At 39.9% G+C, this 13,172-nt stretch overlaps 1 protein-coding gene across 2 annotated transcripts in view; it reads right to left on the bottom strand.

Annotated features, from left to right (window-relative positions):
• Positions 1-13,172, bottom strand: part of tbc1d22a (TBC1 domain family, member 22a) — a 142,893-nt gene that overhangs the window by 126,709 nt on the left and 3,012 nt on the right. For both annotated transcript variants that reach the window (XM_079582775.1, XM_079582774.1), the window contains exons 3-5: positions 12,801-12,978; positions 9,857-10,100; positions 3,074-3,256 (exon numbers count right to left, since the gene is read on the bottom strand). In XM_079582775.1, the coding sequence (XP_079438901.1) occupies positions 3,074-3,256; positions 9,857-10,100; positions 12,801-12,978 (605 nt within the window). The remainder of the gene's footprint in view (positions 1-3,073; positions 3,257-9,856; positions 10,101-12,800; positions 12,979-13,172) is intronic.

Raw genomic sequence — 13,172 nt, 5'->3', positions numbered from 1 at the left:
CAAAGTGTATGTTGAAATTTCAGTGTTATCCGATGACATCACTGGAGGAAGGCCCGGACATGATCTGGTGCCAATCCATGTGCGAGGCATGCAGGTGCGCGACAGATGGAGACATGTCTGTTGAGGGTATGGCGCACTGATCTCTCATACACGAGTTCTCCTGTGTTAAAAAAAACTCCTGGATGTGAGGAAGGAGAAGATCATTTTGTGCCTTGAACACCATTACTAACTTATTAAGGTCAACAAGATCATGGATTTTCAATAGATTTAGCCCCACAAAAATAGGGTTTGTTGGTGCATTGAAATCCGCTTTAGTGACGATTCTTATCGCCTTTTTTGGAGTAGGAAAATAGGATGAGTATTGGATTTGTAATTAGTTCCCCATATTTCCAAACCATAATTTAGGTAAGGAAGAATGAGGAAGTTATATATTAAGAGAAGAGAGTTTTTTATCAACTACAGTTTTCATTTTTCCAATTACAGCATGTTTTTTGTTCATTTTGTTTTTAATATTCTTATATGTGATTTCTATGCAAGTTCACCATTAATGGTAACTACCAAAAAACAATGATGAGCAAAAAAAACTATTTTTTTTATTTCCAAAAATAAAATATTTTGTTTTACTCAGATTCTTTGAACGTTTGTTTAGATCAAACAATTTTCTCAAGACTGTGAGCTCGCCTTTAACTATAGCAAGGAGCCATTTCAGGTCCTTTCCTGAGCAGTACCGGCTGGTATAATCCGCATATACTATAACATACATTTTAAATCAAAACATCACAAACATAATTGAAACAGTTTGGGGCACAATATAGAGCCTTGTGGAACCCCATGTGTGATTAGCTTTACAGAATACAATAAAACATAAGGTTTCATGACACATAGTGCAGTAAACCCAGCCTTGAAAAGTCCTGTTTTATTTCATGCAATCGTCCGAATGACTTTGAGGCTACAGCATGTACTTAAGACCCTCATGGGACCCCGGTGAGTCTAAATGTGATATAAAATGAGATTCTCACGCTCCAAACAACAACTAAATGTCTCTCTGTGTCTTATTACTGTAGGCAAGTGCTGATATTATTTTCCATTTCCCACAAGTATTTTGTTACATTAGGTTTAAAGTCCCTCAGAGCGTGTGTAGATACTTTTGAGCTCATCTATCCTATTCTTCGCTGCAGCGATGACCCATTTTTGCCTGTGGGGATCATTAAAGTTTCATCTGATCTGATCTGATCTGCCCCGATCCTTCTCTGGGTCCTGATCACCCTCTGCCCCCCTCGCCTTATCCTTCACTTAATTATGTCCCATGAATGAAGTTCATCATTCATTCTGCCAGCAGCCGGCAGCATGGCTCGTCCTAATGGAGGCGCAGAGACCAAACTAAATTTAGACAGGAGGCTGTTGATGCCTGGCAGGGTTTTAATGGGGCCCGACGTCTAAGACAGCAAGCTGATGTAAAGGATACACTCATCAGTCCACAACCACTTTGTGTTGAAAAGTTTTCAAGGAGATCACACACAGAGGTGAGGCTTGTTGCTGAGTAAGGCAATTCAAACATTTACATTTTAGGATCTTAGCCAGTGATCCGTCTGCCTGGACCTCCTCAAAATAATCTACATGTGTCTGTGAAGCGGTGACAAGGGCTTCTAAAAGTCCAACCCAATCAGTCATGTCTGCTGATATGATATGAAAGATGTCGGCAGAGTTCCTCTTGATAAGTCTCTTCTTTGTTTAATGCCTTTTATTATGTTTGCACAGATCTCTGGTTGAGGTCACATTCAAGACCATGTATTTTTAAACTGACAAGTATAAACCCAAATTCGGATAGCACACTGTATAAGTATATCTAACAAATGTGGCAGAATTTCTGTCTGCTTGTACTATACTTTTGAATAGGAGTGCCTCCTTCACACTCTCGAACTACATTATTTTATCCATTTTCACAAGATTTCAAAGGTCCTGCCCTCCGCGAGCCTCTCTTACCCACACCACGATGAGCAGAGGCATCTCATTTTTAACAGATAGCACAGGTAAATGGAGTCATCTCATTGCAATTTAAGAAAGCCAGTGGGTTGTAGTCTCCTATAGATACCCAAATATGAATCAATGCTTTTCTAATAATTAAAAAGAACAATTACAGTCGGTTGGGTATGGATTCAAAGTAGTAGTATATTTAAAATATATGTGATTTCACACTCAGTTTGCGTGAGGTGTTGACAAACTTTGGGACCCCCCACTGTGATGCCTCTGAGGAACCCCAGGGAGCCCAGCACCCCACGTCGGAAACTAATGTATTAAGGAATTAAAAGTTTCCTTGGCGGAAACTAATCTTCTAAAGGCTTTAGTGCCACAGTAGGGATGACGGCAGAGGGATACATGGATCGGGCTGGCAGAGCAAAAATATGTCCGAGAAACAACACTTGCCATTACAAAGTGTGTATGGATCTTATTCTGGCTTTGGTTTGCTCTTACCCAGTCCTTGTGCCAATGAGAAAATGTGTAGATTATAATATGATGCAAGGAGAAGGGAGGCGGATGTGTGATAAAAACATAATGCTTAATGAGCTGAAATTTTTCTGTATGTCCCCATTCTATTACCAACTTGACCCACACAAAAGTTAACACACAAGATAATGAATAAAGTAGTACCAAAAAAGTATTCTTCAAGTACTGGTATTGTAAGCTTAGTAACGCTGAAGTACTTTAACGACAAAAATTGAAAGGTACCGGGTCCTATCCATAACTCAAAATTTCACAGGTTGATTTGAAGTACAAAAAATAAAAAATAAGGGTCATACCAGACAGCTGGATAAACAATACAGTCTTTTGCACAATAAACATTCATCATTTGTTTTTGTTGTGTTGTTGACCAGATGGCTGCACAACTTAATATCTCACTGCATCATTAAAGTAACCCAACAACCGAGTGGCCAAGCATAACACCTATTCAAAGCCAAAAAATGTCAGCGGCTGAAAATGGCAAGGATGCATTGACATTTCGATAACCTCTCAAGAAAAACTGTTTCTCTTGTTCAAAAGATGATATATAATACTGTTAACTATAGTATCCTACCCAAGTCTGTGTTGGGCCCAGCCAGTATCTGTCGGAACTTGTCCAGTCGAGAGGCCTCTCTCTCAGTCATGGCGGGGGTCCCGGAGGTGTTCTGGTCACCAAATCGTGCCACTAGCGGGATGACGGGGGGCCGGTGAGGCAGGGAGCGCTGTCGGTGGAGGGCAGCTCGCTCACTCTCTGCATCTAGGAAAACACACAAAAAGTTACTAAAAGCTCTGTTAATGTAAAAGACTAATCTAACCAGATTAGGACACAAAGTTAGGCTTAAAAAAGTAGTTGTTTTTTGATCAATTGTGAACAGTGTCAGAGCATCACAGGACTGTTGAAAACCATTTCAGATAAAGCTCATTGAGAAAATGCCAAGAATACTGTTGCATGCATAAAAAAGGGGGCATTATTCAGTTACACCGATGCAATGATTGTCTGCTCATACAACAATAAGACATTTGTCGGCCCAATCCAAATCCGGACAAAAAAAATATATACGGTTCAACAAATGTAGATTTAACACTTTAACATGGGTAAAACAAGGTTAAAAATATAAATTTAGACAACAGTCCACAGTATACATACTTTGGACAAGATTTTATCCTTTCTAACTATTTTCAGAATAACCTTTTGCCCCACAATGTACTTTTCATATTGCACAATGTCTGTTTTCTAATTGAGATGGAAATAAATGTACAGCATTAATCAGAAGTTGCATCTCGAGTGGAAAAACTTGCAGAGGTTGTGAACCTTGTATTAGAGAGTGATAAGCCGCCGCATGCTTCCCTAGTTGTGCTAAAGAAAAAGGCCAAAGTGAGTGAATAAAAGAAAAACTGGAACACAGACAAGATGCCGAGGTCGAGACTTGTATGAAGGATGCTCCTTCTGCTAGTAAGACAACTTTGTAAAGGAAATCTTGTCAAACATGCTACCAACTTCTCAAAGAGCAAACTTTCACACATTTAAAACTACAAACTTCATAACAATTACAGTGCTTTTGGGTGTAATCCATCCATCCATCTTCTTCCACTTGTCCGTTGCCGGGTTGTGGGGGCAACTGTTCGAGCTGCCCAAATCACATTGCACCTGCCCCCTATGGCTCCTCCTGCAGGTGGTGTGTCCACGATTCTAACCGGGGCTGTTGGTCTCTCATAAGGGGCTTCTGAACCAGTCTGCGCCATCAGCCACTAACTCACGACATTCGCCAAATTGAATGTATGACAGTGTCTGTTTTACATATGTCAATGTATGTACCCAGCTCCCTTAGTGCCTGACTGTGCACGTTGTATTTCTTTATCAGTTTATGCTCCTGTGCAAAACACTCACTAAGGATGCACATCGCGTCACCTGCATATCCCTGTATCCATGCGTCACACACTGAAGCAGCCAGGCGTCTAAGGAGATAAGAGGAAGCGCCTGGAGGCAAAGTACTGCTGCTTATGCTATCACTATCTACAATGCGCAGCAACAGCCTACACAGCAGACAGGCAAGCAGGCAGACACAGAACTGAAGGCTTAATATGGCTTTCCTCCACAGTGAAGCGTACTGACGTATTAGCATAAGACCACAGAGGCGAATGCAACAGATAATCTCATCACATTGGTATTTATCAGGCCGTCTCTGAACAAAATAAAGTAATAAAAAACAATGCATTAGTAGTGGAACAACAGGTAAGCTTAAATATTTAAATATGTCATACAACAGCCAAACTGCAGCAGCTGTCATGTCCGAGAAAACAATTGGAGAAGTTGGTTATGCGTATGAAAACACACCATAGCAGTGTATAAACAATTGTACAAGACAGTATTAGAGTTGTCATACATAGGGGAAATCGGGGTGGGTTGTGTCGCATAAGAAATTTCTTAGCTATACATTTTGCCAAGGGACTAACACACTCTCCAGAGCAATGAGTAGATACCTCTGAGAAGCCCTTACTCCAACAGAAACATAAAAGGCCAGATTGGAGTTTGAAAATGCAAACAAGGATAGAGACTTTAATTTTTGGAGACATATCAAGTCTGGAAAAAAAAAAATATTGATTGGCCATAATGACCATCATCACATTTGGGAGAATCTTGCAAGCCTGAGAACACCATCCCAACTGTGATATGCAGGGGTGGCAGCATCATGCTGTGGGGTTGTTTTGCTGCGCGAGGAACTGGTGCTCTTCACAAAATAGATGACATATGGAAGACTGAACACTATGTGGAAATATTGGTGCAACGTCTCAAGACATCACCCAGGAAGTTAAAGCTTGGGCGCAGATGGGTCTTCCAAATGGACAATGACCCAAAGCAAACTGCCAAACTGGTTACAAAGTGGCTTAAGGAGAACAAAGTCAATGTTTTGAAGTGGCCATCACAAAGTCCTGATCTCAACCCAGCTGAAAAGGTATGTGCACTAGGTGCACAGGTGGCTACAAATGTGGCTCAGTTACACCAGGTCTGTTTGGAGGATTGGACCAAAATTCCTGCCAATTATTGTGAGAATCTTGTGGAAAGAAATCCAAAACATTTCACCCGTTATACAATTTAAAGGCAATGCTACCAAATATTAATGAAATGTATAACGGCGGCAGGCGGCACGGTGGCGCAGCAGTTAGCGCTTACGCCTCACAGCAAGAAGGTCCTGGGTTCTTCTGTGTGGAGTTTGCATGTTCTCCCTGTGTCTGCATAGGTTTCCTCCGGGTACTCCGGTTTCACCTACCACTAAAAACATGTACAATAGATTCCCCTCTGGGGCCAGGACTCCCCTGAAAAAGAGATTATTAATCTCAGTGGGACTATCCTGGTTAAATAAAGGTCAATAAATAATAAATAAAATAACTTTTGGCATTGAAAATTTGAATTGATCTAAAAAAATAATAATTCTGGTTTGAGGTCAGACAGTGAGGAAAAAAATGCATACGTGTCTTTTTATAAAGTGTATGTAAACATCTGGTTCCTACTGTATCTATGACAGGATGACATCTTATGGAATTTGTATTGCTTATTTGGGAAAAGGTAGAATATACAAACTCCAGTAAACCGTAGTGTTTGTCATCACTGAACATAAATAACTGAATTTGGTAACTACTAAGATCTACAGGAATAACAACAGATGGAGCAGACCTGTCAGTACCTCCTACACATAAAGGGGAACAGCATGAGAACAACAGTCTCTGGCTTAATAAATTCTTTGTTTTCCTTGTCTGGGGAAGCAAACAAAACAGAAGATTCACAATAACAGAGTATCCATCACTCCAGCAAAGAAAGTTTTTCTTCAATTGGGTACACGTCACCAAAACATGTTTACCAGGTGTCAAGGGTGAAAGGCTGGGAAATCAATGACTTCTGTGTGACCCAACCCTCCCTACTAAATTTGACCCAATGCTCCCCCCACTACGCCATTTTAGATTTTTTCACCTCCAGCCACACATAACATTTAGTCAACAATTAAGATGCCTACTTTGTCTTTAGATTATTCCTATTCATCATGGAAATTATGATAAATAAAAGTCAGTGACATCACAGTCTGTGACCATGACCTCTCAGTTTTGCCTTATTCGTTCTACAACACTACGAAACCCAACGAGACACAACCCTCCCCATAAATCAACCAGCTCTCCCCTACAATTGATCAGACCAACTAAAAAAATACAGTTTTCCAGTTTAAAGGGACTATATGAAGTTTAAAAATGTAAAAAGTAAGTATTTTCATCACCCTACATGTTCCAGCCATGTCCTAATGTGTAGAATGAGCCCAGACTTATCCACCACAACTGCCTCTAAAATCCTGCACTGTCACTCAAAAAGGTGTTAATTCGGGTCCGAAGTGCCGTCATGCACGAGGTTAATATACAAGCTGCAGTTACGCAAAAAACCTGAGGTGGCAGTAGTGAGTATAAAATGACTAACTTGCAACTAGCCCCTTTAAAGTTGTCACTGCAGGTTATTGCAGCGACATTTAAGGAGGAGTCTTGAAAAGTGTGGCCAAAAAAGCAGAGATTGTGGTGTTAAACCTCCTTAAAACCTGCAAGTTTTTTTCCGCTTGGGGCAACTTATGATTAATGCGTAAACATTTCTCAAATAGAAAACACACATTGTGCAATGTACACACACTGTGGGGCAAAAGGTTATTCTGACAATAGTGAGAAATGATCTTAATCTTATCCTTGATAAACAGTTAATAATACAGTCTGTGTATAAGCAATAGGCACAGAGTGAGAAGGATGGAAGCAGACCTTCAGCACACACTTTGTCAGGCAAACTTAAAGAATTGGCTTGTAGTTGTTTACCTATAAAGTAACAATATTACACAATCGAACTAAATACTAATTGTAATGAAACCAATTCCAGTGTTTAATGCAGATTTCTGAGAAACAATGGGGTGGAGCAAGCTGTGGATTTTCAAAATGGTGCTGTATTGATCTCAATGGCCTGTACTCATTGGTGCTTATTGCCGGAGAAATTGTTTGGTTTCACATTACTTCCCCGCTATTGGGTTGTTAAGTGTGATATCACACACAATAACTAAAGCTACTTCCGAAACTGCACAAAGCTCTACAGACAAATACAGCAAAATCATCAACTTTATCCCATCTTTGTGAAGAACAAATAAAAGGCCAAACACTGTTTTACACTTTACTAATACAAAAAAACTATTTATCCAGTCAAAATTAATAGAGTTACACTTAAAATAATAACTTTTGTGCATGGAAAAATAATAATTTGATTAATGTCCAGAAAATCCACAGTAAATGTAATATTTCTGTGCGATTAGTTGTTTAAAATTATCACTGTTCCGAGGCAGGTTGAAACTGACAAAATCCCATAATAGTGAATAGTACTTGAGTTCCATTGGACCCAGAAGTAAAGTGATGACATCACTTAATCTGTGGATTGGGCGCAAGAGCAGGCGCACGGTTGCACACACAAATGACTGCAGCAGGCCACCATAAACCACTGTTCTCACCAGCGCAATTGAGCGTAGGGACCCCCTACGCCGAGAATTTCGTCCCCCATGCTGCAATTTGGCCCTCTACGCTGTGTTTCAACCAACGTAGGGTTGTTTTTTCCTTTTTGAATCAATACTGTCGTGTTTAAGAAGGGTCCACATTTAAAAATTTCACAAAAGCACCGCTCACTGTGCGGCTATGCCTCACTTCAGCGCTACACTGGGAAAAAATCCTGGTGAGAAGGCTGAAGCTAATATATCAATGGGAAACCCTGAATTATTAGTTGCTTTAATGGCCCATAGAGTCAGAGAGTAAAATCTAGAATCCTTGGGTTATGACTAGGGTCCAACCGATGTGGATTTTTGGGGTCCGATTCCTATATGACTGGGTTGGTTATGGCCGATCGCTGGTATTTAGGCATTTAGGATATTTTTAGTAATTTAATTTGATGTAATTTTTTTCTCTCAAATAGCCTATAGATATATAAGACATTTATTATTATAGTGAAGGTTTCAATCAGAGAAATACATTGCCTCTCGAAAGTCCTAATGCACCTCAAACTTTTGTCATGTTTACAACAATAAACAAAGATTTTATTTAGAATTTTTTACTGAAAGTTCACACACAAGTAACAGACAACTGTGAAGTGAAAGGAAAATGAGACATGATTGTGCTACTTTTCAAAAAATAGAAAAACCAAAACGAAAAGTGGGGCCGTTGCACACCGGTACATTTTTGACTCCCAGTTGAAGTTCTATACTATACGTCAGACTAAAAAGATTTGCCCAGATATCAGCAAATACCCACAGAACTAATGTTATAGATAATTCTCAATTATTACACAGACACGAGCCTAAAGTTTTCACTATGAACGGCAGTCAAAAAGCTAACATAATTTAAAAGAGTTTACCAGTCTTACCAAGTGTGTGTGCGGGTGTGTGTGTGTTTATGTGCACTGGCACTTATCGGTTCCTGTGATGTTTCATGCTTGTATGTGCAAAGAGCTCGGGCCTAATAAAAACAAGTCCGTTTTCTGTTCTTTGCAGCAAAAACCCTGATCAGATGCAGATAATCACAAGCACATCGATGTAGTTCATACATCCAGACAGAGATACTCACATGGTTCTTTATTTGGTTGCAACATAGAGTAAACGCTAACGCGTTTCAGCATAAGCCTTCCTCAGAGCGTTTTTGAAGGCTTATCCTTTTTATTGGTTTATTTGGTTCTGACCGTGCATGTTAATGAACATACATGGGTCTTATGCATGTAAACACGCAACACCGGATTGTAGCTTTGAGCTAATTTCCATCCGTTGTCCCACACTTGCACTCTCAAACAGACTCTCATTCATCCTGGCTGATCGTACATGTTTTTAGTGGTAGGGGAAACCAGAGCTGCGTTAGCGTTTACTCTATGTTGTAACCAAATAAAGAACTATGTGAGTATCTCTGTCTGGACATATGAACTACATCGATGTGCTTCCCTTTACATTTCCTTCCAGGATTAGTTATTATATAAAATAAACTATTTTAATAGTTTGCCCACCTGGCCTATTGATACCAGCCATCCCGAATGATAATGTTAACTCAGAGGAAACTATATCAGATTGTTTAAAACACAATCCTTTCATAGTGCTTGCCTTTATTCATGTGAGTGAAAGAGTGAAATGTCTAATCAGAGCACAGTTTTATCCATGCTTCCTTTTGTGAATAAGCAGAGATTGTTTTTGTTTATTTCGATGTACGCCTATAACTGCAAAATCCAAAGTCCATCATAGGAGAAAGTTTGGACTTGCACATTCTTAGTATTCAACTCAGCAGCCAAACTTTCAAACACTGAGCGATGATGTCCACTAACCTTTAGGTGACCCAATTGGAGCCTCACTGTGGGACTTGACCAGGCGCACATCTGTGTAGGAGCTGGAGGTAAAGGACACCTCTGGACTATGCAGCTCCCCCTCCTGGGCTCGCTCCACCTCCTCCTCCCCCTCCACTTCCTGCTCCTCGGGGTCCTCCTCCGTGGGGTCTTCCTCTCGCTGCTCAACCTCCAAAGAGTCGTCCTGTCTCTGCAGCTCCTGCTGCCTGCTGTGGTTCTCTATCACCTGGACACAGCACAATGTAAAGAGGTGCGAGGTGGTAAACAGGGGTGCAATAGGTCTCATGAGTTGGTTCGATTCGCTTCGCATGTTTGATATAAGGAACATTTTCACCTAATTATTCCATATTGCGTAAACAAAAAAAACCTACAAGCATTTGGTTTCTGGCGTTCAATAAATTTCACTAGTAGCTGATTTGTGTGCCTCGGATCTCATTTTCTTTCACTATCTATCATCTGCCTACTCGGGATCCTGCAGAGCACCATATCGCTTACACTTCTGTTGGATCCGGCGAGCGCTCTCACAGATTTTTTGTAAGCATTTGGTTTTATTGTTTAGATACAGTGCCTCTCGAAAGCACTAATACACCTTGAACTTTTGCACATTTTGTCATGTTTACAACCATAAACATAAAGATTTTATTTTAAAATTTTTACTAAACGTTCACACACAAGTAACAGACAACTGTGAAGTGAAAGCAAAATGATACATGATTTTGTTATTTTTCAGAAAATAGAAAACCAAAAAGTGGAGCGTGTATAAGTATTCATACAGCATGAATTAATACTTTGTAGAACCCCCTTTTGCTGCAATAACAGCAGCAAGCCTTCTGGGGTTTGACTCAAGATTTGCACATGTAGAGACTGACATTTTAGCCCATTCCTCTTTACAAAACAACTCAAGCTCTGTCAAATTACAAGGAGGTTTGTGAACAGCAGTTTTCAGGCCTTTCCACAGATTTTCATTAGGATTTAGGTCAGGACTTTGACTGGGCCATTCTAACACATTAATATGTTTTATTTAAACCATTCCATTGTAGATTTATCTTTGTGTTTAGGGTCATTGTCCTGCTGAAGGTGAATCTCTGCCCCAATCTCAGTTCTCTTTCTGACTCCAGCAGGTTTTCCTCCAAAATGTCCCTGTATTTGGCTCCATCCATCTTCCCAACTATTCTTACAATCTCCCCAGTCCCCGCTGAGGAAAAGCAGCCCCACAGCATGATGCTCCCCCCGTATATCTGACACTGGGGATGGTGCACTCAGGATGATGAGCAGTATTAGGTTTGCACCATACATAATGTTTTGCATTTGGGCCAAAAAGTTACATTTTTGTCTAATCTGACCAAAGCACCTTCTTCCACATGGAGCTGTGTCCTCCATATGACTTCCAGCAAACTTCAAACGGGATTTCTTATGGCCTCCATTCAATAATTTCTTTCTTCTTGCCACTCATCCATGAAGGCCAGATTTGTGTAGATTATGAGTTAGAGTTGTCCCATGTACAGATTTCCCCAGCTCAACAGCAGGACTTCACAGCTCCTCCAGAGTAATCTTGGTTGCATTTCTTACAAGTGCTCTCCTTGTTCGGTTTGTTAGTTTACGTAAACTGTTATTTTATATATATATATATATATCAAACTCATCAACACATTTTCTCAGGCCTGAGGCCTAGGGAGTTGTGGGAGGACTCGTCTTAAAGCCCTGACTTTGCTCTTTCCAAGGCAAAAACGGGAAGTCTCGATTATTATCGGTCTCGGAAATATCGGCTTTTTTTGGCCGTAGATCGGCCGATAGCCGATATTGTAAAATCCCCAAATATTGGACCGATATATCGCCCACAAGATATGGGCCTCTAATAAAAATGTGAACGTAAGTACTAGGGCTGGGACTAAACATCGTATCGCAAAACGTTTTGCTGCCATACTCAATACTCAAGTACTGCAATACTTTCAATACTTGTGTTTGGAGGTATTTTTATCATAACCTCCTTTGGTTTTCCAGTAACAGTTACACAGGATATTTACATTACATTTTGTGTTCATACACTTTTCAATCTTAACAACTCAAATGTAAAATGCCATTTGGTTAAGAAACTTTGGACACATGACCGTTTTCTTTTTGCACATTTTAAGGTGAACATATTACTTATAATAATGACTTACTGTATCGCTATACGGATCGGCCCTTGAGTATCGTGATATGTATTGGAGTGTGTCAAAAGTGGATCGTCCCAGCCCTAGTAAGTATATGAACTCTTTAATACCAATTGTAATAAAACCCTCAATCTAAAATGCTGCAAGAAATATTCTTCTTTTTGACTAGAATCCACTGCTTTCTCTTCTTGAAAAGAGCACCTCCTGGCATTTAGGTTTTACAAGACCTTTTATAAGTGCAACATATTTCAGCGATAATTAAAGTACCATTGGTTCATTTTCATTAAGATTAAGCAGGAGGAAAAGAAACTGTGTGGACAATGGTGATAGTGTTTTAATTGGCTTAAAAAAGCAAAAATGAGTGACCAATGGACCAGACAATGAGTCAATTAAACTTAGTAACCAGTTGCAAATAATATCTATTTTTCTATCTATTAATGTTTTGTGGCGCTGTATAATGGCTAACTCTTAAGTATAAAATATTGATTACACTTATATTGATCAATTGCTACAGAAAGAGTTCTTACACAATACACACTAGTCCAGACCTCTTCCAATGTCCTAAACTAGCCCTAGTTGAGAAAGGAGTTTTGTCCTATAGTAGAATAATGATTAAACCTCTTATACCAGATTTCTCCCATTTTCGATCATTGACAGAGAAAAGAATATGAATTAAACAGATAGGAGCTTCCCCCACATGTTTCTAGCTCATAAAAGGCACATTTGAGCTCATTTAAAAACAGTAAAATAAAGTATTATGGTTGTTTATTTACCTTATTGGCTGTTTCCATGACCACCTCGATGTTCAGATTTTGGGCACCCATCGCCAATAGTTCATCGTCATCAACATCCCAAGCATCACTTGTCGTGCTCTCAAACTCCTGAAAAGTGGTCGCCTTTTTGGGTTTTCCAGGCGTGGTCGGGGGAGGCCTGTTCCCGGCTTTAATTAGACTGCAACACACAGGGCACATCATGAACATAGAAAATGATAAAGAAGTACATTTGGTTTCAGATAAATTAACGTGCAGAGAAATGGATCAAAACGAATAAAACAAATGGGGAGAAGGACAATAGAATGAAAGCACAGAGTGATAACGTAAATCACAATGGCCCTCATTTATCAAACTTGCGTATGTGAGGTGCAG

This window comes from Gobius niger (genome assembly GCF_951799975.1).
Source record: "Gobius niger genome assembly, chromosome: 2".
NCBI classification, from domain to species: Eukaryota; Metazoa; Chordata; class Actinopteri; order Gobiiformes; family Gobiidae; genus Gobius; species Gobius niger.
This window is presented reverse-complemented; position numbering and strand designations above follow the sequence as displayed.